This window comes from Chironomus tepperi, unplaced genomic scaffold (assembly GCF_022539635.2).
Source record: "Chironomus tepperi strain 1889 unplaced genomic scaffold, CSIRO-AGI_Ctep_v1 contig_445, whole genome shotgun sequence".
NCBI classification, from domain to species: Eukaryota; Metazoa; Arthropoda; class Insecta; order Diptera; family Chironomidae; genus Chironomus; species Chironomus tepperi.
In genome coordinates this window covers 8,581,034-8,605,176 of record NW_027226567.1, presented here as the reverse complement: position 1 = coordinate 8,605,176, position 24,143 = coordinate 8,581,034, and the positions used below count along the sequence as shown (strand labels likewise).

At 32.4% G+C, this 24,143-nt stretch overlaps 1 protein-coding gene across 2 annotated transcripts in view; it reads left to right on the top strand.

Moving 5' to 3' along the window:
• mew (multiple edematous wings) overlaps positions 1 to 23,326 on the top strand; it is a 49,065-nt gene extending 25,739 nt beyond the window's left edge. Inside the window, exons 2-8 of one of the 2 annotated variants that reach the window (XM_070650766.1) lie at positions 12,721 to 12,848; positions 14,914 to 14,937; positions 19,530 to 19,636; positions 19,738 to 21,674; positions 21,742 to 21,844; positions 22,019 to 22,447; positions 22,511 to 23,326. In XM_070650766.1, the coding sequence (XP_070506867.1) occupies positions 12,721 to 12,848; positions 14,914 to 14,937; positions 19,530 to 19,636; positions 19,738 to 21,674; positions 21,742 to 21,844; positions 22,019 to 22,447; positions 22,511 to 22,951 (3,169 nt within the window). In that variant the 3' untranslated portion in view covers positions 22,952 to 23,326. The remainder of the gene's footprint in view (positions 1 to 12,720; positions 12,849 to 14,913; positions 14,938 to 19,529; positions 19,637 to 19,737; positions 21,675 to 21,741; positions 21,845 to 22,018; positions 22,448 to 22,510) is intronic. The other variant, XM_070650767.1, reaches the window with a different exon arrangement.
• Positions 23,327 to 24,143: the final 817 nt, after the last annotated feature.

The window sequence follows — 24,143 nt, the reverse complement described above, 5'->3', positions numbered from 1 at the left end:
ACAATTAGTCAGACAAAAATTTGTACATTCGAGTACAGCACTTGCATATTTAGCAGTTAGGTTGTGGTACAAGCAATACGAAACATATGAACGATTTGCTGACATTTTCATTATAGCAAACTTGTCAAATATGCATTCGAGTATAAAACTTAAAATTTGTAACTAATATATACCTTATTGCCTCAATTTAGAAGCTAAAGCTATCATTTAGTGACTAGCATCCTCAAACCCAAGCTAACACACCTCGCTTACCCACATATTGTCAATATGTGTCGTTAAATTTGAATTAAATGCAAAATTTTACAAAATCAAAGACATTGATCTTTTCAAATGCAAATGCATTTCAACATTGATCCTAAAGTAAGCAAATTTTCAAATGCAAACCTCTCTCATAACTACCGTTCGTCCAAAATTGCAGACCTCCAGTCTTGGACGAACTATAAGTTTCAGCCGAAAACTACAGTCCTGCTTTTCTAAAATGCACAAAGTGCAAGCTTACGATTATTTAAATCAAAACGCATATGCATATGCAATAGATTTCAATCGTCAGTCATCGCTCATTAAACAAGCAATTATTCTCCTAACAGCCAATTCAATCCGTCAAAATATCAACTGCAACTCTTTCATTCCCCCCCAAAAAAATGCTAAATCATGTGAGCATAAAGTGAACTTTTTCGAAACCAAATAGAGCTGTTACAATTATTGGCATTCCTTTGTCACGGCCCATAAACTTTCTGTGTTAGGGATGTGCGGTTTTTATAGAGTTTTTGTCGCCAAACCAAGCATAATTTCGTTAAATGTTAATATGAAGGCAGACATTCAAATAAATGGCAACGCAAAATTCCTTTGTCACGGCATGTGCGTCAAAAAGATGTATGTATGTTACCATAAACTTTCTGTGTTAGGCATTTACCTGCATTTTAATAAAACTGATGTGCGTGTTTTTATAAGAGTTAGTTGTCGCCCACTGTAGATTAGGGTTGGGTAAATATACAAGTTAAAATTATGTGATTTTGTTCATTATTAAATATCATTTCTTTGTTTATAATGAGTCTACATGTTCATAGATTAAAGAGTTGAGGATTCTGGATGTTACTAAGATTTATTATGCATAATTTCGTTAAATGTTAATATGAAGGCAGACATTCAAATAATGTCAAATGAAAAATGTGAAAAGCAACGCAAAATTTCTCGTGAATCATAATTTTTTTTTGCGCTAAATACGTCCATGCGTGTGGCAAGAGTTATAAACATGTGCGTCAAAAAGATGTATGTATGTTACTCAATTGGAGAAAGAAGAAGAGATACATAAAAAACCACTGTATAAAGATGAGGAAAGTATTGAGATAAAAATAGCAGAAAAAAGAATCTTTCTCGTTCAATGCCGGAAATTAGACGATGAAAAGTCATGGGAAAAAAAAAATCAATGGAATTGATGATTCATAAATAAACTTTGCTTGTTTTTCAAATTTTCCGGAAAAATCATGTAATGTATGAAGTATATGTTTGTTATAGTGAATAATAAGCAACCTACGATCAAAAATAATCGAATGCTATTGACCGCATATATGTGATTGATAAATGGCAATTGTGGTAAGTACAGACATGCCTTAACTTCCCACGCCACCTAAATAAAATTCCATTTTACCATGAAGAATTCGATAAAAAAAAAATTACCGGCAAGTTCCAATATCAAGGGAATGTCTGAATATCAATATTATATTCCATTTATTTCATGAGGAGTCATTGCAGAGCCAATGCATATGTACATATATTCCAAATACGAGAGTAAGGAGATAAAGTAAATGAAATAATTAATGGTGGCGTCTTAAAGCAGATAAAAGAGGGTAGATTAAGCTACAAACCCGTTAAAATCTCCTCGATATATTTTGAAAAAAGGTTGAAAATGCTCTTATGCCCAATATAATTTCTACGATAAGCTCAAACATGCATTACCAGCATGATTTTAATTAACAAAAGAGGGAAACACTGAAATCGTCTGCTAGCACGCATACATAGCGACAATTTAAATATTCTTCATGCTCACAAATTAATTAATTCTTTAAGTCTGTGCATGCATGTACTGATATGTGTCGTTGTCGAGATTATTTCAATTAGGTAAATTAATGAAAAAATTTCGATAAGGATTTATCAACAATCAATGCGCAGCGCTTCTGGATTTAACAAAATATTCCATTTATTTGAATTAAAATACTAAAAACAAATCTCTGTGGGCTGTCACAATGCTGGATTGTTTATATTAGTTTTGGCATTTGTTTGTCCGGTTCGTTGGCTTTTTGTTTGAAATTTGTCTAGGAATAGTTTGTTTGAAATCTATTTAAGGAGCATATTTTAGCACATTTTTTGTGTAGTTTTGAGGGAGTCGTTCTTAATTGATGTTTATTTAATTGAATATTCAGACATTCTGAGCTATTATAGTAGTATAGACTTTGATTTTGATAGAAAAAGTGAATTTGGCTTCATAAACAATTTGAGTTCCTTATTAAAGTAGTAAGTTGGTAGTAATAGTAATATAAGTTTGTAAATTGATGTAAAATCCAACCTGTGTTCTGCTTTTTGAACGATTAAACGATTTGTGCTGTTCGAGAAAGAGCTGCTTAGCTGGGTATTCAAATTTATAATCTGAATACTGATGGTCATTCGGACCGTCTTTTTAGAACAACCAGAAATTCACAATAAACCTACATTCCAACTTTCAAGCGTAATTTAAGATTGTCAAAGAATTTTTTTATATTTCCGCAAAGAATCACCATATTAGGAGATACAACTTTGGTACCATGTTGTCCACATCTTCCATTCAACAACTCATTTATCGCTAACATTGTTGCAAGCTCCAATTATCCCTGTCAAACTTGACGAGTCATTATCCAACTGTACTTTTCTACACATTTAATTGAACTCTTTTCAACTAATTTAATTGATTTTCATTAGCACAAAAACCTTGACAGCATTTTTAATAAAAAAGTCCAATTTCACCTTCAACTGTCAAATGCTGTGATACAAGTCAATTCCATTCATACGCAAAAAGTAATGTCTATAATAAAAGTTATGAATGCTCAGTAGACAATTAACTTTTATTGCTGCTCCACACAATGCATATGTTTGCAAAACAAATTCATATAATTCCATCAGATAATTGTCGACTTTACTGCTCCTCAAGCTACAAACGTTTATTTGTCTTATTTCGCCCTTTCATTCAATAACTTTTCTCACTTCCATATGGCAAACGTTGCGTGTTAAACAAGCATTTGCGACCATTACGATTTGCACATCCAATATCAATTCCGCCCCGCTCATAATTACTCTTCTTAATTAAATATTTGGATTAATTGTCAACACCTTAACATTCGCAATCAAAAAAATGTATGAAATCAATGTCAATATTTAAAAGCGATAAATGTCTCTCAAGCTTTCACCATAAACAATAATTTTCAGTTTCACAGCACAGAATTTTTTTACATTTTGCTGTAAGTAGGATTGCCTTTAATTTAGCATGTTGGTGTATAATTAAGGAAATGAAAATTAAAAGAGAAATAAGAATAAGAGTACAAAATAATATTGGGAGCAGTGTTGTAAGAGAAATAAAAAATTCATTTTAGCTACCAGTATTATTTATGTATGTTTCATGCATTTGTGAACATTATTCACTGCTTACTAGCTTGCTGCTGTTGCTGCTTACATGCAGATAACTCGAGGTATATCTAAATGGATATATTGAACATATTTCACTGTTGTTCAATTCCTTCATCTTACTTACCTTCCTCTCTCACTCACTTTACTTACTTGCTTACTTTATTCGATAAACTCTTTCCTCATCCTCGTGTGTCCAATTTAATCTGATTGCTGTTGATCGTCAGCCTCCTTTTTTTTCTTTCATTTCTGTTGTACACAAACAATTTTCTCTCATTTATTATTGTTGCCTACTAGAGACTTTTTAATGTGACTTTTATTGAATTAAAACTATTTGTTATAGGGGTTCTATGGGATTTGAGAATTGGTAAGCTGCTGTTGATTGTGAATTTAGGATGATGTAATGGCGTGAGTATAGGATGAATTGGCAAAACTTTATTTAGAGATTGGAAGATCGGGCTCTGTTGAGAATCGAGCACACGTACACACAAAAGGGTGATTGCGTTGATTCAGATATCCAGTACGTTGCCAAACCCTGGGTCACAGAAACCTTACTTTCGCATTGAAAGATGTGCCTATAAATGGCTCGACTCCCTAGTTTCCACTCTGATCATTCACCATAGCTGCCTATCTTGATCCTTCCTCCTAAATTATTAGAGATTTACAAGCTGCATCCATATGCCTACCAAATTTCCATTCGGCCCTTATAGAATAGCTTTGACGGAGCGTTTAAAAGCTTCGTTTCATAACTTTAAATTTATTTCTGTCGCTCGAGACTAGACTCTAAATCTTAAGCTAACCCCAATTCCATCTCCACTCACAAAAACCAAATCTCCATAAGCCCTACCACGCAGCTGTTTGAAAAATGTGTGTATGCTGTATCTATTTTGCCATCCTTCTCTATAAGACATGCCGCTTATTTCTATAAATTTACACTCACTATAAATTGATTGCTATTTGCAAGATCTACTTTTGGGATAAGACTAAATGCCTTGATCTTACACATTCGATAGACTTGAAAATATGTACATATATTTACTAAAAATTAACGTCCCTATGATGTGAAATGCGCTACGCTTACTTTCAAACATCAAATAACAATTCCACTTGAAAAATCAACACCATTTGGAGCCAATGAAATGTAATCAACTTATTTTAAGTATTTATTCGCAAATAAAGGTTGAACATTTATCGGCTGATGCAAGCGTTGCGCATGAAATATTGTAAAAAAATTCAACGACGGTTCTGGTGTCGCTCATTGATTTACAACTGCCCCTTCATTACTGTAACTAAAGAGTAATTATAGATGTTTGTGATAATATTAAATAAAAGATTGTAATTTTATAACTATTAATAGTAAGAACATGATATGCTGTATAAGCTCATAATATAAGCTTAGTCATGGAATGAATAATTAAAAAATAAGAGTTAAAAGAATTCAGTGGAAGTTGTAAACTGATCGTCACTTCTTTTTTTGCCGACTCAACTTCTTTTGCATTTCATTAAGTTGAATGTAAGATGATCTTGTGGAGTTTTAAATCATTGCTAATTCTCTCTCTCTTTTGTTGCCTTTTTTTCCATTTTGCACACACATACCTCGCAACTTAAGTTTCATTCAATAAATTAATGATGATCTTAATTACTCTATTGTTTGATGTAGAATGAAATAGTAAGACATAAATTTTACTTTTATAGAAAACTAAGTCTTAATTGAATTGAAACAGTAATAAAAGATTCGACAAGAAAAGATTTTTAAATTTATGTTTTTTTGAAAGAGGAAATGAGGTTTTTGGACGTAGTCGTTAAAATTGTAAAGATTAATTTTAGCTTCTTTATGATGACCGCAAGTTGTTAGGAAAGAAGGTAGAAAGAAGCATGTTTGCGATTTGTTCATACTAATTGGGAGGAAATTTGATGATTATATGATGATAAGTGTGAAATTTGTTCGATTATTTTATGTTGTGCAATCGACCACACTGAACGTAACAATTGAAACTCGACTCCAAATCAAATCCGAGTCAATTTCGAGCCAGAGTTCAAATCAAGTCGATTTCGAGTCGAATCGGAATTTTTTGAATTTTTGAAGTTGAGTTAAAGTCGATTTTCTCTATTGGGACGAAATTTTACATTTTTTAGGGGTTTTTACCGAAAGTAAATCAGAAAATGATAGATTCCCAACTTTGTACATTGCATGACTCAAAGTAAATCATTACAATGCACCTAATCACAATTTTTGTGTCGCGAATCATACAAACTGCGTTGATGTGGCTAGAACAGTGAAAAATAACGCAAATTCAACTTGACTTTCCTTTGGGTTGAACCCGGGTCGTTCGTATCGAGTAGAATTCACCAAAAATTGTCGATTTGAGTCTATATTTCTTAAATAAATTCATCAGTTGACTTTGAAAATCAATCTAGTATTGACCCTAGAGTTCGAAGTATTTGTCCAGATCACTAATGATCAACCAGTGTACTTTGGCACTCTATTGTGCTCACCACTGGTCAAGATCAGTATAGATAAATCTCGATGTCTCTAAAAAGTTCAGTAAAAGGTAAGAATTGCTTATTGACTTCCTCTGCCAAATAAATGACATCGTAAACCTCTTTTCTAATGAATTGTCTCTTAAATTTACAAAACATGTCAGCTTATTTTCCAAATGATTTAATTTTCTACCAAATTAGTCAACAAAAACAGTTTCAGTCACCCAAACTGCCTTTATTCCCCCTTTCATATCCAAATTTTCCTCAAAAACATGCCAAGAAAGTAAACATTGTCGTCGTTTAAATTTAGAATAATAAATTATTCACAAATATTGTCACAGTTTATATATTTTAGAGGGCACTAAAATTTTAAAACATTGCAAAATGTTTGTGTCATTGCCAAAAAATAATAAATTTGATTTAATCACAACAGCTTTTCGTTAAATGCGTCTATTTATTTTATTAGACTTTTTTTGGGTCAAACTATTTTGATAGTTTCGTAAGATTTCATTGAATGTTGACGTCTATTAATAAATCATATGCCGTCATCAAAACAAAAAGGAGTAAGAATATCCAAACAAAAGATTTTTACTCTTAAGAAACATGAACGCGTGTCATGTCATCACAAAGAATGTGAAGGCGTTTGACCAAAAAAAATTACAGCTATTGATTTCAGTCTTGAAAATGGCAAAATCAACCTAAAGCGGCATTTAAGATGGAAAAACAATTGAGTCAGTCATGAGAAACTTGCTATTAAACTGAATTATCATAATTAAAATGTTTAAAAAAAAGCCGCAAGATATAAGCAAAAATGGAATTTCTTTCTGCTTTTTGCTCATTGTAATGCGAAAACAGGGTCAAAATATTTTGGCATGAGAATTCATTTCAAACGAATGAGGCTTATACATAAGCCTGTAAAGAGAAATAAGAAATAAGAAAAAAAAGGTTAAGAAACTTCTCACACCCATTGACTCCGTCAAAATTTATAATTCCCTCTCGTCATTTCGACAAGTTTAAGAGTTCAAAACTGATACTTTCCATAAACTCCAAAACTGCTTAAAATGTGATTAGATGACGACAAATAGTTCATAAATTATTGTTTAGAGGGAAAATATACCATAAACTAGATAAAGTCATAAATGTCGACATGGAATCATGTTATGTTGACTTAAACGTATCTCTTGCTATCTCTTGGGGTCGATTTGAATGTTATGTGACGTCAAGTTTTGTCGTTTTTGAGACTTGATTAAGATTCGACAAAGAATCGCAGGATTCCATCTCCTGTAGTTTAGATGCGCAAGTCTGAAGTTTTCGGCTTCACCTTATGGTCCGTCCAAGGCTGTAGGTCAGCATTTTGCATCTGCAAGGCTGCAGTTGTGGACGATCCCTACTTTTGCTTCATATTTCATCAAAAAATCTCATTAATTTATTTGAAAAAATTCATATTATTCCAAAATTTTGACATCCCTTGCCCCTACGTAACACTCAAACAATCCCCAAGTCTCGTCAACATTGTATGCATCCATAAACGACTACACTTACAGATTATAATATTATTTTCTTTAAAAGATTATGAAAATATTCAACGAACTAAGCGAAAAAAAAAAATGTTAAAGTAATAAAATGAAATTTTGTGAGCAGTAAAATATGAGAAATGCATAAGCATGCATGTAATAAAGTGATTGAGGGAACTAAGAAGTTAACAAGTGGAAGTGAAAAAAGTCAATGAATATGTCAATGTTGAAAACATTCGTTAACAAATTTAAAATGTCATTTTTTTTTTTTCGTCTATTTAATTTAGTCATTTTCTCACTTTATTTGCTGCTCAGCAATTACAAAATCGACAGCTAGTTTATCATATATGGAGATTATATTGTTGTTGTTGTCTATTTATGGGCAATCATATTGTTATGTATGGTAAAATTTAAAGTTATTGGTAAAATATTTGCGGTATCGACAGTTTTTTTGAATATTTTTACGTAGAAATGAAGTTCAATGACATATATTATGGATGAATGGCAATAAAGTTAGTTAAATAAAGTAATAAAAAATATTTCCATAACCCGAGTTGCAGATGTTGATGGAATTTATTTAATTTTGGTGATTGAGAAAGGTTTAGGCAAACATATGGATCCACAGGCGAGTGTACATCCTTTGACGGTTATACAGAAGTTGAATATCATTTGTCCATAGGTCGTTGTTGCTGATGTTAGTACAATTTGCATCTATTTTGGTTTCATATCTTTGATACTAAGCTCAGTGTCTTGCTAGACCAACACAACCTCCAAAAGCATAGTTCTTGAGCTACTTACCACGAATAAGTAGAAATTGATGCATACATTCCAAATTCACATACTTTAATAAATCCCTAGATCCTATATCTTACTTCAGTAGCGTTTCCTAATCGGTAGGGCAATGCTATGTTGCAGGATTGAAGTCAAGACGAGACAATACCCTGAAAAAACCGAATCAGCTCATTTTTACTTCTAAAATTCAAATTTGTCGCATCGTACTGCTCGGATAACTCATATAACATCATTATTAGTAAATACTGCACATCTGCATCTCAAAATTCCAAAAAATATGATCAGTCGTACTTTATTAATTCCAATAAAAGACTTAATTGACTTATTCATATGTTAATCACTTACTACTCCGCACCAACTCACGCTATCCAGCATAAAAGACTCCAAAACAGTCAGATCAAATTCATTAACCTCATCATTTCTATTCAACAATCAATTAAATGCATCTAATCATTTCTTTCATCATAAACTTTCCCCATTGAGTCTCACTCGTCAATGGAAATCAGATGAAATGCCACATTACATTAGTAAAATTAAAAGTTTATGCAGCCAATGTGGTGACACAAAATGTTCATTTTACTCGTAAATAAAAAAATATACAAAAGTTTCATTGAACTGTAAATAAGCCACAATAGTTTTGTTTGCGTACAGTAAAAAGTCTTATTATTGTTGTTTGTTACTGTGACAGTAACAAAGTGCATAAGAATGCTTTTTTGAAAGCAAAATCAATAATGTATGCTTGTTGCGCGTCATTTAAGGTAAACAAAACTATATTTTTATGTTAATTGATTGTCCATTAAGTCGCTACGCACTTCCATGTTTTTAAAATTGTGTTAAAAAGTTATATTTAAATGGCTAACGCGCAAATGCATAGTAAATACATTATTTTGTGGATTACCATTTACAGTAGATTGGATATATTCATAATTGGAATGTGATTAACTTACTGCATACACAATATTACATCATAGTTGTCACCTTTAGTCAATTGTATTTTATACATATAATAATTTATTAACTTTTTGTTTGTTATCGATTCAATTGAATTGATTGTTGCTCTTTTGCATGTTTTACTATGCCTAAACATGATTCAATGAATGCTCATTCGCATAATGTTTGTGAGAGAATGAAGACGACGATGAAATGAGTGAGTGAATAGCCATAATAATTGTGTGATTCTTGTCTATATGGGAAGTTAAAAGAATAACGAATTATAGCAACAGAAGAATGGGTTAAAAAGGAATAAAAAGAGAGAAGAAAATGAAAATTTAATAAGTGCATAGAATGCAAGTCACATAATAGTTCGTATCGTTAAATTAGACGAATAAATCGATTGAATTTTTGCGATACCATGTTGTGTGCTGTATTTTACAGTTAATCGTGAGAATTTTATAGCACAAAAGACTTTTTTTGCCTTTCTTCTTATCGAAATAATTGAACAAATATGGACAATGGGGAGAAATAAAAAAAGAAGGAAATAAGAATCGTGGAACTACTCCGCGGGGCCCAATAAATCCCTCATTAAGCGTCAACTAATTGAAGATCGTGCACCCACGAAACTTTCACTATATATATAAATTTAGTCTTATTTGATTCCATTTTTTTTTGCCTCTAGGATTATTCTTTTAATTTTCCAACAAACTTCTTTGTGCAGTTTTTCGTAGTCTCTTCTTCGTTTTCGTACACACCATTTATGCCATTTTCATTAAAACATCCAATACTAATTTATGAATCTTCCAGCGATATTCATTAAAAATTGTTGATTAACATCGAAAAAAAGTGTTGGTGTCTCTCAGCAATTTTATGTTGCTGAACGTGTAAGTTCAAAGCTTCAAGCCATTTGCTACATAAGAGATTCCAAAAGATACGATAATAAATCATAAGCTCAGCATATATATGTAGTATTTTTTGTGTGTGTATGAAATAAAATTAAAACGCCCACAAATTAACCAATTCTTCTCTCCTGTAGTTATAATGTCAGTCATATTCATTGTTGATGTTCGATCTGCAGATACAATTTGCATACATATATGTATGTTATCTGAGGCTTAAAAGCATCATAATTAATGAAAAGATTTTTTTTTTCTTTTACTTTGCGACTTTTGCCGTTGCAGCAGAGATGATTAAAATTATTATTATTGCTGCTATGAAAGACAGACAACAGACAGAAAAGAGACAATAAATGTGAGATCTTTTTACATAATGCAACATCGATTGGAATGAAAAAAAAATATATTTATAAAATAAATGGGTTGATAGTTGCTTAATTGACTTAAGATTGAAAGTTTATGATGTTAGTTTCTGTTTCTTATTGTACGTTATAGAAATGACAAAGTAGAAATGACTGTTGCAACTGAAATAATAATAATCATACGAGTGTATTTAATATTAATAGCGTAACAGGAATAATAATAATTGGATGTCGATGTTTTATGTGCTGCGTTTTGTTTTACTAGCATATGTTGCTATTAAATTCAATTTGAAATGAGTTTATAGGCTTGGGATGTTTTGTAGATTTATAGAATTTACCATATACTAGACAAACTTTTGACCTATTTAGTCTACTTGTTCATAAAAAAGAAAGATGTTTTGCTGTGCAGACTGTGAAGTATCCATGCATGTGGGTTTTATAGTTTATGGATAGTTAGCGAGAATTGATTCAGCTTTTATGTCTAGACCTTCAGAGTATAGGATGATTTGAAGCGTGTTTAGATGACATTTATGCTAAAAAGCCTAAGATTTAGCTTAAAATCCATCCGTCCGGTTGTTTTCGCCAAGTGGCTGCCACTTGGTTCTAAGTGTACTAAGTCTACAATATGTGCCGATCGGGTTAGCAGCAGTTTGAGTACCAAAACAAGAATCTGCAATAGATTTTTGATAATTTGAGTCTCATTAACTGAACTTAACCCAAACAGCACAATTTAGGACACCAACAGCCCAAGTTACACAAATCGGTTAATCGATATAACATCCGGCAATATGATGAGTTAATCTAGCATAGTGTTGTATTTCAATCCAATCCAGCGACGAGTCAGAGTTTGAAGTCGAATTTTTTGATCAATTAATCAAAATGAAGGTGTCATGATGACACAGTGACGACTATTTTTGGCCTTTGTTGACGACAGAGATAGAGAATTGCTTATTAAGCCACATGTGTCCTTTTGACTAGAATTTTCAGGAAAATAGCTTGATTTTATCTCTAATAATTCCTCCAATTCCCAAAAACCATACAAAAATGATCTAAAAATCCTCAATTTACTCAAATTCCCCATATTCTCCAAAATAAAGACAATAAATTCATGTAAATCTCAAGATATCCAAAGCCATGCATATAAATCTCATTTACCAACTTAAAGTCATTATTAATTTAATAATGATAACAGCTACAAATCCATAAAAAAATTTATTAAAGCACGCGACCAACTCGACATTTAAAAGAAAATCCGCGCCGTAGTTCCAACCGTCCATTAATAAATAATAGAAATAATATTAAAAAAGAGTTAAGATGAAGAAGAAGATAAATCGTATGTCGATCTCACATTTTTAAGGTATGAAAGCTGAAAGATCTTGTCCATCCTACGCATCTATGCTTTTGTGCATTTTGTTAATAAAAATGAATTTAATCTCAGCCTCAATATACACTATTATTGACGCTTTTATTTCGTCTTCTTCATCCTGCATGTTGTCTAGATGAATTTTTAATTTATTCTTTCATCAAAGAATCAGTTTTGTTCTCAATTCTGTATATGCTGTTGATTTATCATCTCAACATTGTATCATATGATGAAAATAAAGAGATTCATTAATGAACCATATTCGCAAAACAGAATAATATCTTTTTTGTGACTCTCTTCAGTTCTGTTTTTGGGATATTTGAATTGTGAGACTTTTAATTTACCAAAATTTTGCTTTCATCGTCAGTTTTGCCATTGTGTTTGAGAATATAAATCAAAAGAATCGAGAAAAGGACCGCAAGAATATAAGAGAAATAATGATCCCCCTTGGACTTGTTTTAAGGTCCTCTTAATTGCATTTTCATGCTTCTTTTGTCGTCTTATTCGCCAAATATAAAAATACATATTTAATCCGAAAATAAAAAAGAATTCAACTCGTCTGTGGCGATAAGATGAATTGAAAATATTTTTTTGAGATCGTGCCCTTTTTTTTTCTTATACCATTGTTTGATGCATGCATGAAGTAAACAACCTACGCGTTTGATATTAAATTAAATTGTCTCTTTTTTTTGCTCTTATTAATTTTCTTTACGTTTATTTCTTTATAGGATACTGGTGGGCGCGCCCTTAGGTAAAAATCCACAGCCAAATACGAAGAGATCTGGAACATTAATGCGATGTCCCATTACACAAAATCAAGATGACTGTGAAGATGTGTTAACAGATGGACGACAAAGTAAGATCAATTTTGCTATTTTTAATTGAACAATTGACAATCTACAGTTCCTTTATTTTTCTTTTCCCTTTTTTGTGGTCAAAATTTCATTGTTTTCCGTACTGTAAAAATTATTTCATGGCCAAAAATCAATTAGATATTGAGGTTTATTTTCAGAATTAAAGTTAGGGGATTTATAAGAAATACATAAATTGACAATAGATAATAGAAATAGTAGCATATTAGACAGTTTAGCTTACAAGTGGAGGGATATAAAAATATCAAATTTCGCACATTTCTTTTGTAAATATTATTATTCTATCTATCCATATGTCCGTTCCGAAAATGAATAGAACTGTACTTCAACACAATATATTCACTTATTAGCCTACTTGACAATTTTTTTTTACAGCTGCAGCATTTATGTCCTGCAGTTTCATTTAACCGACCCATTATTGATATTAATGACTATTCTTAGATTTATTAATCTTAACTATATAATTTAGTTCTTCCTTCTTTTCCTTTATGCATACTTAATGATAATATTCATAGTTAATTACATCATTCATTTATTGAGTATAATGTGAAAAAATCGCATAAAATTAATTATAAATTACTTAATGATGCCATTCACAATGAGATTATAAAAGCTTAATAAAAATTTGCTATAATCTCGGAGTTACTCATTAAAACATTCTCATGAGATTGGACATTATAAGACATTTTTATGGCGATGATCGAGGGTGATCGTGACCTTTGGCAATGAACATTGTTTGTTTTTTTTATGATAGACAAGAGGAAATGGCTTTATTGACCTGATTTATTTGGGTTTTGAGCAGTTTTGAAGCGAATTTTAATACTTAGTTTCCTTGATTGCCGGACAGATCAATTTAGATGCATTGAATAAATTAGATGAGGTCCAAAACTGGCTATAACGCTGGCTACCACTGGAAAATTTCCAATATCAAATGCAATTCTGTCTTTTTGTCTTCAACGTCTTTCTGTACGTTCTTTGGTCGTCCAAGTGACTTTTTGCAATCTAAGTTAGTAACCTGACTGACACATTTAAGTCCTCAAAGCTCCGCTATGTCTTCCAACTGACGGAAAGATGTAGGGGTGTCTTGATGGCTATTTGACTGCTGGTTTTGGCCAATTTTAATGCGAAAAATGAAATTTATAGGGTTCAACCAAGAATAAAAGGCTTGCATTTTGAATGCACAAACCTGCAGTGTTTGGCTGTTCTTTATAGTTCTTCTATGCCTGCAGTCCTGCTGTTTTGGATGAAACCTAGAAATTTAAACTGCACCCGAATAGCATAAGTCGGTTGATTGGTCTAAAACCCGGCACGCTTTGACATGATCCCAGTTTTGAACAAAATCCGTCATCAAGTAAGAGTCCCTTTAGCCTGGAGCAGGATTTTTGATCGATTAACCTATTTGTGCTATTCAGGGCAGTTGTCAAATGCAAATAAAGTTATTTTCTTAATAAATTATTCAAAATTCATTCAAATATTGATGAATTACAATTCAATTTAGCTTGAAGTTTCAAAATGATGTTTAAATTTCATTATTTTCATGCCAAATTATTCAACATTAGACAGTAAATCAAAAAAAGTAAATTTAAAATTCATTTAGTCAACACAAGACTCATTTATAACGCAAATTCAATCCATCAGATTTCAACAAAAAATTTGCAATAAAAGTCTGACCTCATAGAATTTCAACAAAAGGAAAATCACGATCGCCATCGATCATCCAGATGTTTTTAGTGTATAAATCTCATGAGTAAACATTGCAAAAAAATAATAGATTAAGTGAACATATTGTGCCTTTTTATTATATAATTTAGTTTATTTCTTTTAGTAGTTAATCATCAGATATCGGTGAATTAAGGATTTAATTTTAATTTTAATTTCTTTTTTTCTTTCTTTTTTTTGTTTATTTTTTTAAATGTTTTTTGTATTACAAAACTGTATAAAAAAATCTTAAACAAAATATTTTATTGGACTTAATTGGTTCTTTTCTTTGCCATTTTCCAAAAAAATTATAAAACCTTTAAAAATTGTACAAAAAAATTTTACGAGTAGATCGTGATGGACGTTACGAGAAAAGTAAGTGGTGATATGGGTATAAAAAAAAAATAAGAAATTAACATGCGTTTTTTAACTAACAGAATGCAGTTCCTTAAGTGGCTTTGTGGCTTGTTGAGAAATTAATTAAAAATAATTCTTTACTTTTTTCATGTCAACAGTGACTAACAACAAAATATGCATGTCGTTTCCTTAACTAATTTTCATAATAAAATTTAATTTTTTTCTTTGTACTAATGCAAGTTCATTAACATGCAAGTCGTGATTTATCCACGATTTTATTCGTTTCTGTGCTGAATTTTTCCTCTTAAATCGGGAGAAAAAAAATCTTTTTTTTTTGTTATGTTGTTTAATTTTTTAACGCCAATTACAATATCGTGCAATGTTCCTTGACAATAACACGAGAGAGAGCCTTCAGAAGCTGTGGAATTGCAGCAAGGTGGGTCAATTTTGACCCTTTTTTTTGGTGTCTCAAAATTCAAATTTTCTTCTCGAAATTTCAATTTTTCTAACATTTTTCTCCAATTCCTTCAATGTGTCTGCACCTTGAAATTCTCCACACTTGTCTGATTTTCATGATCTCTCGTGCCACATGGCATCAACATTCAATCGATCGAGCAAACGTGACAAACTCAAAATTTGCATATCGATTGTGAACATACGTTTGACATTAATTAGTACACAACTGTTATGGCAAATTATAAATGATATTTTTGCTTGTGGTTTTTTTGCTCTCGACACACATTTTTTTGGTCACTTCTCTTGAACTTGACTTCATCAATCATTGAGATAAATTTGCTGCGATGAATTAATCAAAATTTACTGATATCATTTGTAGTAAATTAATATCAATCAATGTAGATAAAATGTTGTATTTTTGTGTTAAAGTTGTTGGGGGTCATCCATGGAAAGTGTCTAATTTAAATTTTGATGTTTTGGAGCATTTTCATTGGAATTTGCAAGAAAATTTTAATCCAAATACATAAATTGGATGTGGATTTGATTTTGACTACTTTCATGCTGTTCCTGAGAGACACAGAAGAGGAATCATCCGTCTCAGAGCTCTTAATGCTCCATATGGCTGCCAGATAGAAGCGACTTCCATTTAATGTTAATAGTAAAGCTTAAGCGGAGCCCTAAACACTTCTTAACGGTCCTTCAAGAGCTCCGTGTCAAAGCATCCTTCATTTGTGTCTCCCATGATTACACAATAGACGTCACTATCGATTGTCCCCCCTATTTTTGGAAGTTGAATCGATTGCTCGAATTTTAAAATTGTGTATAAATTAATATTGCAAGTGTGTTGACATTTTATGACCCTGATATTGTCAATCAAGCTTCAAAAAATTCTATAACGAGCTATTTTTGGAATTGTAGAGCACAATCAGTGATAATTAAGAATTTTTTGATTGACATTTCATTAAAATTTTGCAGTTGAAACAATCTGCACTGATTTTTGTTGCTTGAAATTGTGGACGGAGATGCTTTAATAGAATTTGGAGTCTTGTGGCTCATTAGATTAGGAATATAACTCAAAAAGTCTTGCAGACTATGATTTTGTAATAAATTGCTGTCAGGTCTAACATGACTTACCTCTAACAAGGTTTGAAATTCATGGAATCTGTGGATTTGTTATTGGAATCCAGGAGTATTGAACTTATTACTACCAGATGTTCCGGACTCTATCAATACAAATCATTTTTCAAAGTCAGCGGTCATTTAGCCGTCTAGGTGTCCACAAGTCTTCCTGCCTACATTTGATATGTGCACACATATATCATTTATAATCATTTTGCTACACATCCATTGCATGATTCGCTACAATAATTCAACTTCCATTTATGGCAATCGATACGGAAATCATTTTCATGTAAATCGATTTATTTTCATTTCTTGTGTTAAATGCCGCGTTGCGTTTACTGACAAATTTTCTTATAAAATAGTTCTGACGTTAATCTAGATTATTATGCACACAGCGTGACGTCTTCTTCTCCATATTCAATAAATCTTATGCTGCATTGCAATGCAAATAATTTATTTTATTTTCAAAAAAAAAAAATCATAAAATTCTTGTTGAATATGAACGTTTTGTTGTGCATCTGCCATGTAAACACATGGCTTGGTAGACATAAAATTTATTCATTGATAAGAAGAATGTAAACATTTTATCATTTTTTTTATGTTTTACGCTTTGCCTGGCCTGTTATTTGCTTGATAGTTCCACACTTTTGAATTTTTTGAAAAAAAAATTGTTTTGGTTTTGTTGGAAATGAATTTTTTTCCAATCGACACACATTGAATTGTTGGCACAACTGTGCTGAGTTGGTAGTATGCTTAAATAGAACCAAGTATTCTCGTCAACTGTCAATATATTTCCTGTTCTAATATCGCCAATTAGTGAGAACATTTACTTCTAAGTATACTATCAACTCGGCGTCCTGGTGAGACAACAATTCAATCTGTGTCGACCTAGTTTGCATTAGTTGAGCTACAAATTTGAGTTTAGTTTGGATTGAAATTTTTATTGACTGTTTAAAGATTAGAATTTGAGTCAAAAAGTGGAAATTCTAGAATTTTAAAGTTAAAAATATTCCTGGAAATTCATGATTGTTCAGCTGTTGACACGATTTCATCGGGTGTATGTAAATGATTCATTCAAATGAAGTCATCCCGAGGAGACAAACAATATGTACATAATGACTTGTTAATGGTAGAGTTCGGAATCGACTTGAATTTTGTATGGAGTCGAGTTGACTTGAGTAGAATATTACATGCGAAATTCGTGTCGACTTCGGGGTCTTTGTTAATGTCTAGGTCTAAAATATTCCCTAAAATGTTAAAAAGCATTCTTTCATGGTACTCACATGCCATTACGGTATCTAAAAACGGTCTTTTTGACTATTTGGTATTTAACTCTATTCGGGCAATTTATTACATTGATAGCAGAGCTCGAAGTAAGGTAGAGTCGTTTTTAAGTGTGTCAAAGAAGTGTATTGATGTAGAAGAGATCGGGGTCTAGCCCTTCTACCCAACTGCCCTATTTGGATAATATTCTTTAATATTCTAAGGTTTTTCTTCAAAAAATCCAAAAACCCATTTGGAAGCTACATTCCCAGATAAAAGGCATGCTTTCAAAAGCAGATCAAATTATCAACTATATTTAAGATGAGCAACCTCTCAAGAGTGTGCATTTTGCCTGTAAGGGATTGCGATGCTAAATTTGCCCAATTTCCAATTAAATATCAGCCCGACAAGAACAATCTCTCCTTCCAACTCATATCACATCAAAAATATTCTTAACATTCGTTATAAAAATTCAACGAATGTAAGATAACAAACCCGTTTTAGACAGAATCAAGTCAGAATTTCCACTTTTTGCTCCAAAAAAAAAATTCTCAATCAAAATTTAATTTATTTAAATTCATTACATTTTATTTCTCAATGTCGCATTTATTACCATTATTCGTTGTTTATTTGGAATTTCGCTAATATAAAAAAATCTAAATTATATTTTTTGGTGTTTAATCGAATTGCACATTGGATGTACATTATAAATTTGAGTTCGAAAAAACATCATTGAGTTATGCAGTCGCAAGCCAGACGCATAAACTAATGTTAATGATGTTTCTTCATAAAAAAAATATAAAATCTATATATCCAAAACATGTGTAACTAACCAGAGTTATGTGCTTTTTTTATTGCAATGAAATTAATGTTTTGTATGAAGAAATGCTCACACTAGGAAATGTGTTTTTTATGTGCCCTAATTTGCACAAAAATGAAGAATTCTCTATGCTCATAAATGGGGTCTGTTCAGTTGTTATGTAACGTGAGGAATTGACTTTGAAGTTCCTCGCCTTTTCTTAAGGAAAGAGCTCGAAGTCGACTCGGAATTTGTATGGAAAAGTTGACTTGAGTCGACTCAATTGCGTATTAGATTCAAGTCGACTTCAGGCTCCGGTTAAGGAGTATTAAGGCTCAACACCCTTCCGACTTGAGTCGACTCGACTTCGTATAAGATTCAAGTGGACTTCAGGCTCTGGTCTTTATGTCTTTATCAAGGACATAAGCATTTTGTAGGAATTTGGGATGGTACAACAGATCATCGATCGCAGTGCCATTGCCATCAGCAAGTCCTACTTTATATTATTTTCTATTCAGGCTCTGATTAAGGAGTATCAAGGTCTCAATACCATCCTATGCTCCCTCATCACAATAGCGTGACGTAACATCTGAATCACCCCCTAAAATGATTCGGTATTTTATTAATTTTCCACCATCCATACAACGTTAGTGTCGTGATCTTATGTTGAACAAATCTCGTAAATCATTATGGCTTCAATTAACGATAATTAAGATTGATTTAAATGGTGGCTTTTTTGACATGTCGATAAGAAGTAAATAGATGTGTCGTTGAATTTGAAGAAGCTCCATAAATGTCAAAAAAAATTGTGAGTGACGAGAATTATTTTAAAGACTCAAAATTAAAAAGTATCAAATTACATAAAGTGTGAGCATAATATTCAGTAAGGACATTAGTTTCGGATCTTTTGTCACACATTTACTAAATTTAATGTCTTCTTCCTTTTTTCTCCATAAAAATAAATCTTTAGGTGATGATGATGAACTTTTTGAACCACTTGCAAATGAAATAAAAGAGAATCAATGGCTTGGTGTGTCAGTGAGTTCACAAAAGTCAACAGAAAAAGATCCCGGCGTGGTAAGTAATCAATTCTTATCTTCTTATCACTTTATCATACATATTTGTCCATATAATCATATAAAATCAATATTTAATGAGCCTCTTATCATAATATTTAGATACTTACGTGCGCACATCGATACATTTCCAAGCCCGGTAACTCAATCGACGATGCACAACATGGAATTGGATTATGTTATATTTTGAGTAATGACTTTTCATATGATGATGTTTTTGAGCCATGTAAGGGAAGAGCTAAAGACAAATTACATGAAGAATATGGAGTTTGTCAAGCTGGTACGTCGGGAACACTTTTGGATGACGGTACAGTTGTATTGGGAGCACCTGGTGTGTTTACATGGCGTGGTAGCTTATTTACCAAAAATGTTGCTGGCAATTACCTTAGTCGAGACAAAAATATTTATTACACACCGCACGAGGGACAGAATCCACCAATTGACAAATATAGTTATCTTGGTATGTCAGTTGCAGCTGCAAACTTCTTCCATGTAAATATAACAACATACGTAGGTGGTGCACCGCGTTCACAGAATCATGGACAAGTCATATTCTTCGATAAAAGTTCAAAACCAGCTACGCCAATGGATGTTAAACAGAAACTCGATGGTGAACAGTTTGCATCAGGATTCGGTTATGAATTGACAACAGCTGATGTCAATGGCGATAGCCTACCTGACCTTCTAGTTTCAGCTCCCTTCTATTTCGATAAGCACGAAGGTGGAGCTGTTTATGTTTATTTAAATAATGAATATAAAATAAATAAAAATTACGATTTAAAATTGACTGGAAAATACGAATCACGATTTGGACTTGCGCTTGCAAATATCGGTGATATAAATAAAGATTTTATAGATGATATTGCGATTGGTGCACCGTATGAGGATGAAGGTGTAGTTTATATATATCTTGGATCACCAGAAGGTCTTTCGAAAAAGCCATCGCAAATTATTAAAGCAACAGACTTGGGACTTACACCAAATAAAGCTATCAATACATTTGGAAGTTACTTAACTGGTGGATTAGATATTGATAATAATGGATATCCTGATTTAGTTGCTGGTGCTTATAATTCATCATCTGTTGTTGCTCTTTTATCCCGACAAATTATTTTCATTCAAACTGTTGTGCCATCAAAAACAGAATTAAAACCAATTGATCCATCGCTTAAAGGATGTCCAGCTGATGAACAAAGCACATCAACATGCTTTTCATTCAGAACATGCTGTTCTGTTGATCAATCGTCGGAAGCTGGAAGCTTACAAAATCTCCACATAATTTATAAAATTGAAGCTGAAACATTCAACAACCAGAAGAAATTTTCACGTGTCTATTTCGGACCAGATGTCGTGAATCGTAGCAATATCATTGAGAGAAACTTTGACATTAAAACAAATGGTGAACTATCATGCTTTGATGAAGTCGTTTACATAAAAGACAGTGCACGAGACATTCAATCGCCAATTAAATTCCGTCTTAGTTATTCATTAATTGATCAAGAACTAGCTGATTCAGGTTTGACACGATTGAATCCAATTCTCGATCAAACACAAGCTGATCGAACATTTGAAGCAACGTTCCAGAAAGACTGCGGTAGCGATGACGTTTGTGAATCGAAACTTAAAGTTGAAGCGGAATTGGATTTGGACAAAGAATCAAATGGACAGTATGCATTTGTTGTTGGCAAGACTGATGTAATCTTCCTTAATGTAACGGTTGAAAATGAACAAGACTCTGCTTATGAAGCACAACTATTCGTCGTTCACCAACAGAGTGTCAATTATATTGGAGCTACAAAGGGTCAAATGATTTGCAATCAATTTAATAGTACGGTTGTTGCCTGTACGTTAGGTAATCCATTTAAACGTGGAACAAAAGTCGGTACAACACTTCGTTTTGATCCAAGTGGATTGGATGATTCAGAACCAAAAATGACATTTAGAGTTTTTGCTAATTCAACATCGAAAGCTATTGATCCACAGAAGGATATAATTCTTGAGTCGAATGTTGTTAAACAAGTCGAGCTTAAAGTTGAAGGGTAAGATTATTTTTGGAATCTTAATTAACAATTTGAATATTAATTAATTATTTTATGTCTGTCACAGATTTGCTCGTCCGTCTCAAGTATTCTATGGTGGTGAAATTAAAGGCGAGAGTGCTATGAAACATTTTGAGGATATTGGAACATCTGTTATTCATACATTCCAGGTAATTAAATATTTGCTTAGTAATATGGCTCTATTGACAGCTGAATCGTCAATTATTGGCTGTATAGAGTTTCTGTGATCCATGGCCTTTTTTAGGAAGTGCCTGAAGCTGATTCCACCGCTGTCCATCACTTGAAATATTTAAATTCAATTCTCTCAATTTCCCCATCCACAGATCTACAACTCAGGACCCTGGAAGGCTCCCCATGTTGAAGTATACATTGATTGGCCATACCAAGTAGGCAATGATAAGCCACTCGGTAAATGGCTTCTCTATCTAGAAGATAATCCAATTATCGAAGGTGCCGGTGGCGGTGTTTGTTCCTTAGTCGATTCAAGCAATTCAATTAATCCATTAGGATTGATAAGAAAGCCTTTGGACTCGGTTGGCATGCTATCAGCACCACTAATGGAAGAACCAGCTTTAATGAGACGATCTAACAAGTCTCATAATTTTGCAATATACCAAAAATCATCAACGTATGAAGAAAAGCAGTCAAGTGAGAGTTCGGTGTTGAATCGTGTGAAAAGAGATCGTGCAATGATCATTAGAGCTGATAAATTAGTTGATAGTGATGGAAAGAAGACTAACATTGTTACAATGGTAAATAAATTCAGGTTTATATTGTGAAATATGTATATTATATTAATCAAATGATATTTACAGGATTGCAAAAGAAGAACTGCCAAATGTGTTAAAATTAAGTGTGAAATATTCAATATTCAACGTAAAACGGAAGCATTTGTTCATATAAAGTCAAGATTATGGAATTCAACATTATCAATGGACTATCCAAGAGTTGATCGCGTGACAATATTCTCACATGCACAAATATCAATTCCAGCCACATATGGCATAAGACAAATAAATCTTTCCGATGATGTAGCATCGATAGAAACACACGCTTATCCAGAATTACACGATCAAGTGCCAAGTGGACCGATACCACTTTGGGTCATTATTGTTGGAATTCTTGTCGGTCTCTTCTTACTCGCTCTTGTGGCATTCATTCTTTGGAAGTGTGGATTCTTCAAGCGAAGACGTCCCGATCCAACGTTGAGCGGCAATTTAGAAAAGACCGGTGAAGCACGACCATTCTTAAAATAAATACGAAATATATCCTTTAAGTTTATCCATTGGATGAACGAAAAAAAAATTGAAGCTAGTTCAAAAAGAAGTTGTTTTGTGTACGAAACAATTTAAGGTATTTTGTATTTTGTAGAAAATATGATTAAGATATGAAATTTCTGTGAGGAAATTTCCTTTTTCTAAGTCCTTTAGATTAACTGTTTAGGCTAAACAAAATGACGCGATAATGATGAATATTAGGAATTAAGTAAATTAAGAATGTTGTGATGATAAATAAAATAAAGTTGTAAAAAAAATTGCCTTTTTTAATGAAAAAATTTGCAACATAAATATGAATTTAACATTTTTTTAAAATAGATAAATCATACAATTTTGAAGAGTTAGAGAATCCATCAATTGTTAATATTTGCATATATTTTTTTCTCTTAAAAAATTGCCTTATATTTACTTAATAAAGTAGAAGAAAAAAAAATCTTTTTGAAATATTAAATCTGTTTGTTTTACTTTGATGTATGAACTGCTATGAACATTCCTTTTTAGTCAAGTCTTGTCCCGTCAGATCAAATCTGATCACGGCGATTAGGTAAATTGTGCAGGAATTGGTTGAAAATTGACGAGAAAATCTCAAAATTTCTTATATTTATAGATCCGTTATATTCCTTACTTACTTACTTTGATGACTGACAGATCAAATGTGGTCCATAACCTCCCTCAGATGTTGCCTTAAACCACTTCTTTATTTTCCAGGTTCTTTAAATTTCAGATCAAATTCTTAACTTTTTCTCAAAATTCGATTGATTCCGTAAATGATCAGATGTAAGCTTTACCATCCCTATTTGCCTGATTGTGAGGCTGCCATGCTTCAGACAAGGAGCTTTGGATAGGCTTTTACTCTATCCTTTAATGTAATTATCCCGGCACATAGTTCGGTATTCAGCGGTGTATTTAGCGATAAAAGGGATTTCCACGAGAAGCTATTCATTTGACCAGAACTCGAAGTCGACTTGGATTTTGTATGAAATAGTCGACTAAAAGCAGCATACATAAGAGCTACTGCACTCGAAGTTCGAGTGAACTCGATTTGAGTGAACTTTTCCATACAAAATCTGAATCGACTTCGAGCTCTGCCCTTGTCGTTTGGTCAGCTTTGAAATCAGACTTCCCCAATTACCCCAAAATCTCAATCTTACTATGAAAATGAATTTATTTC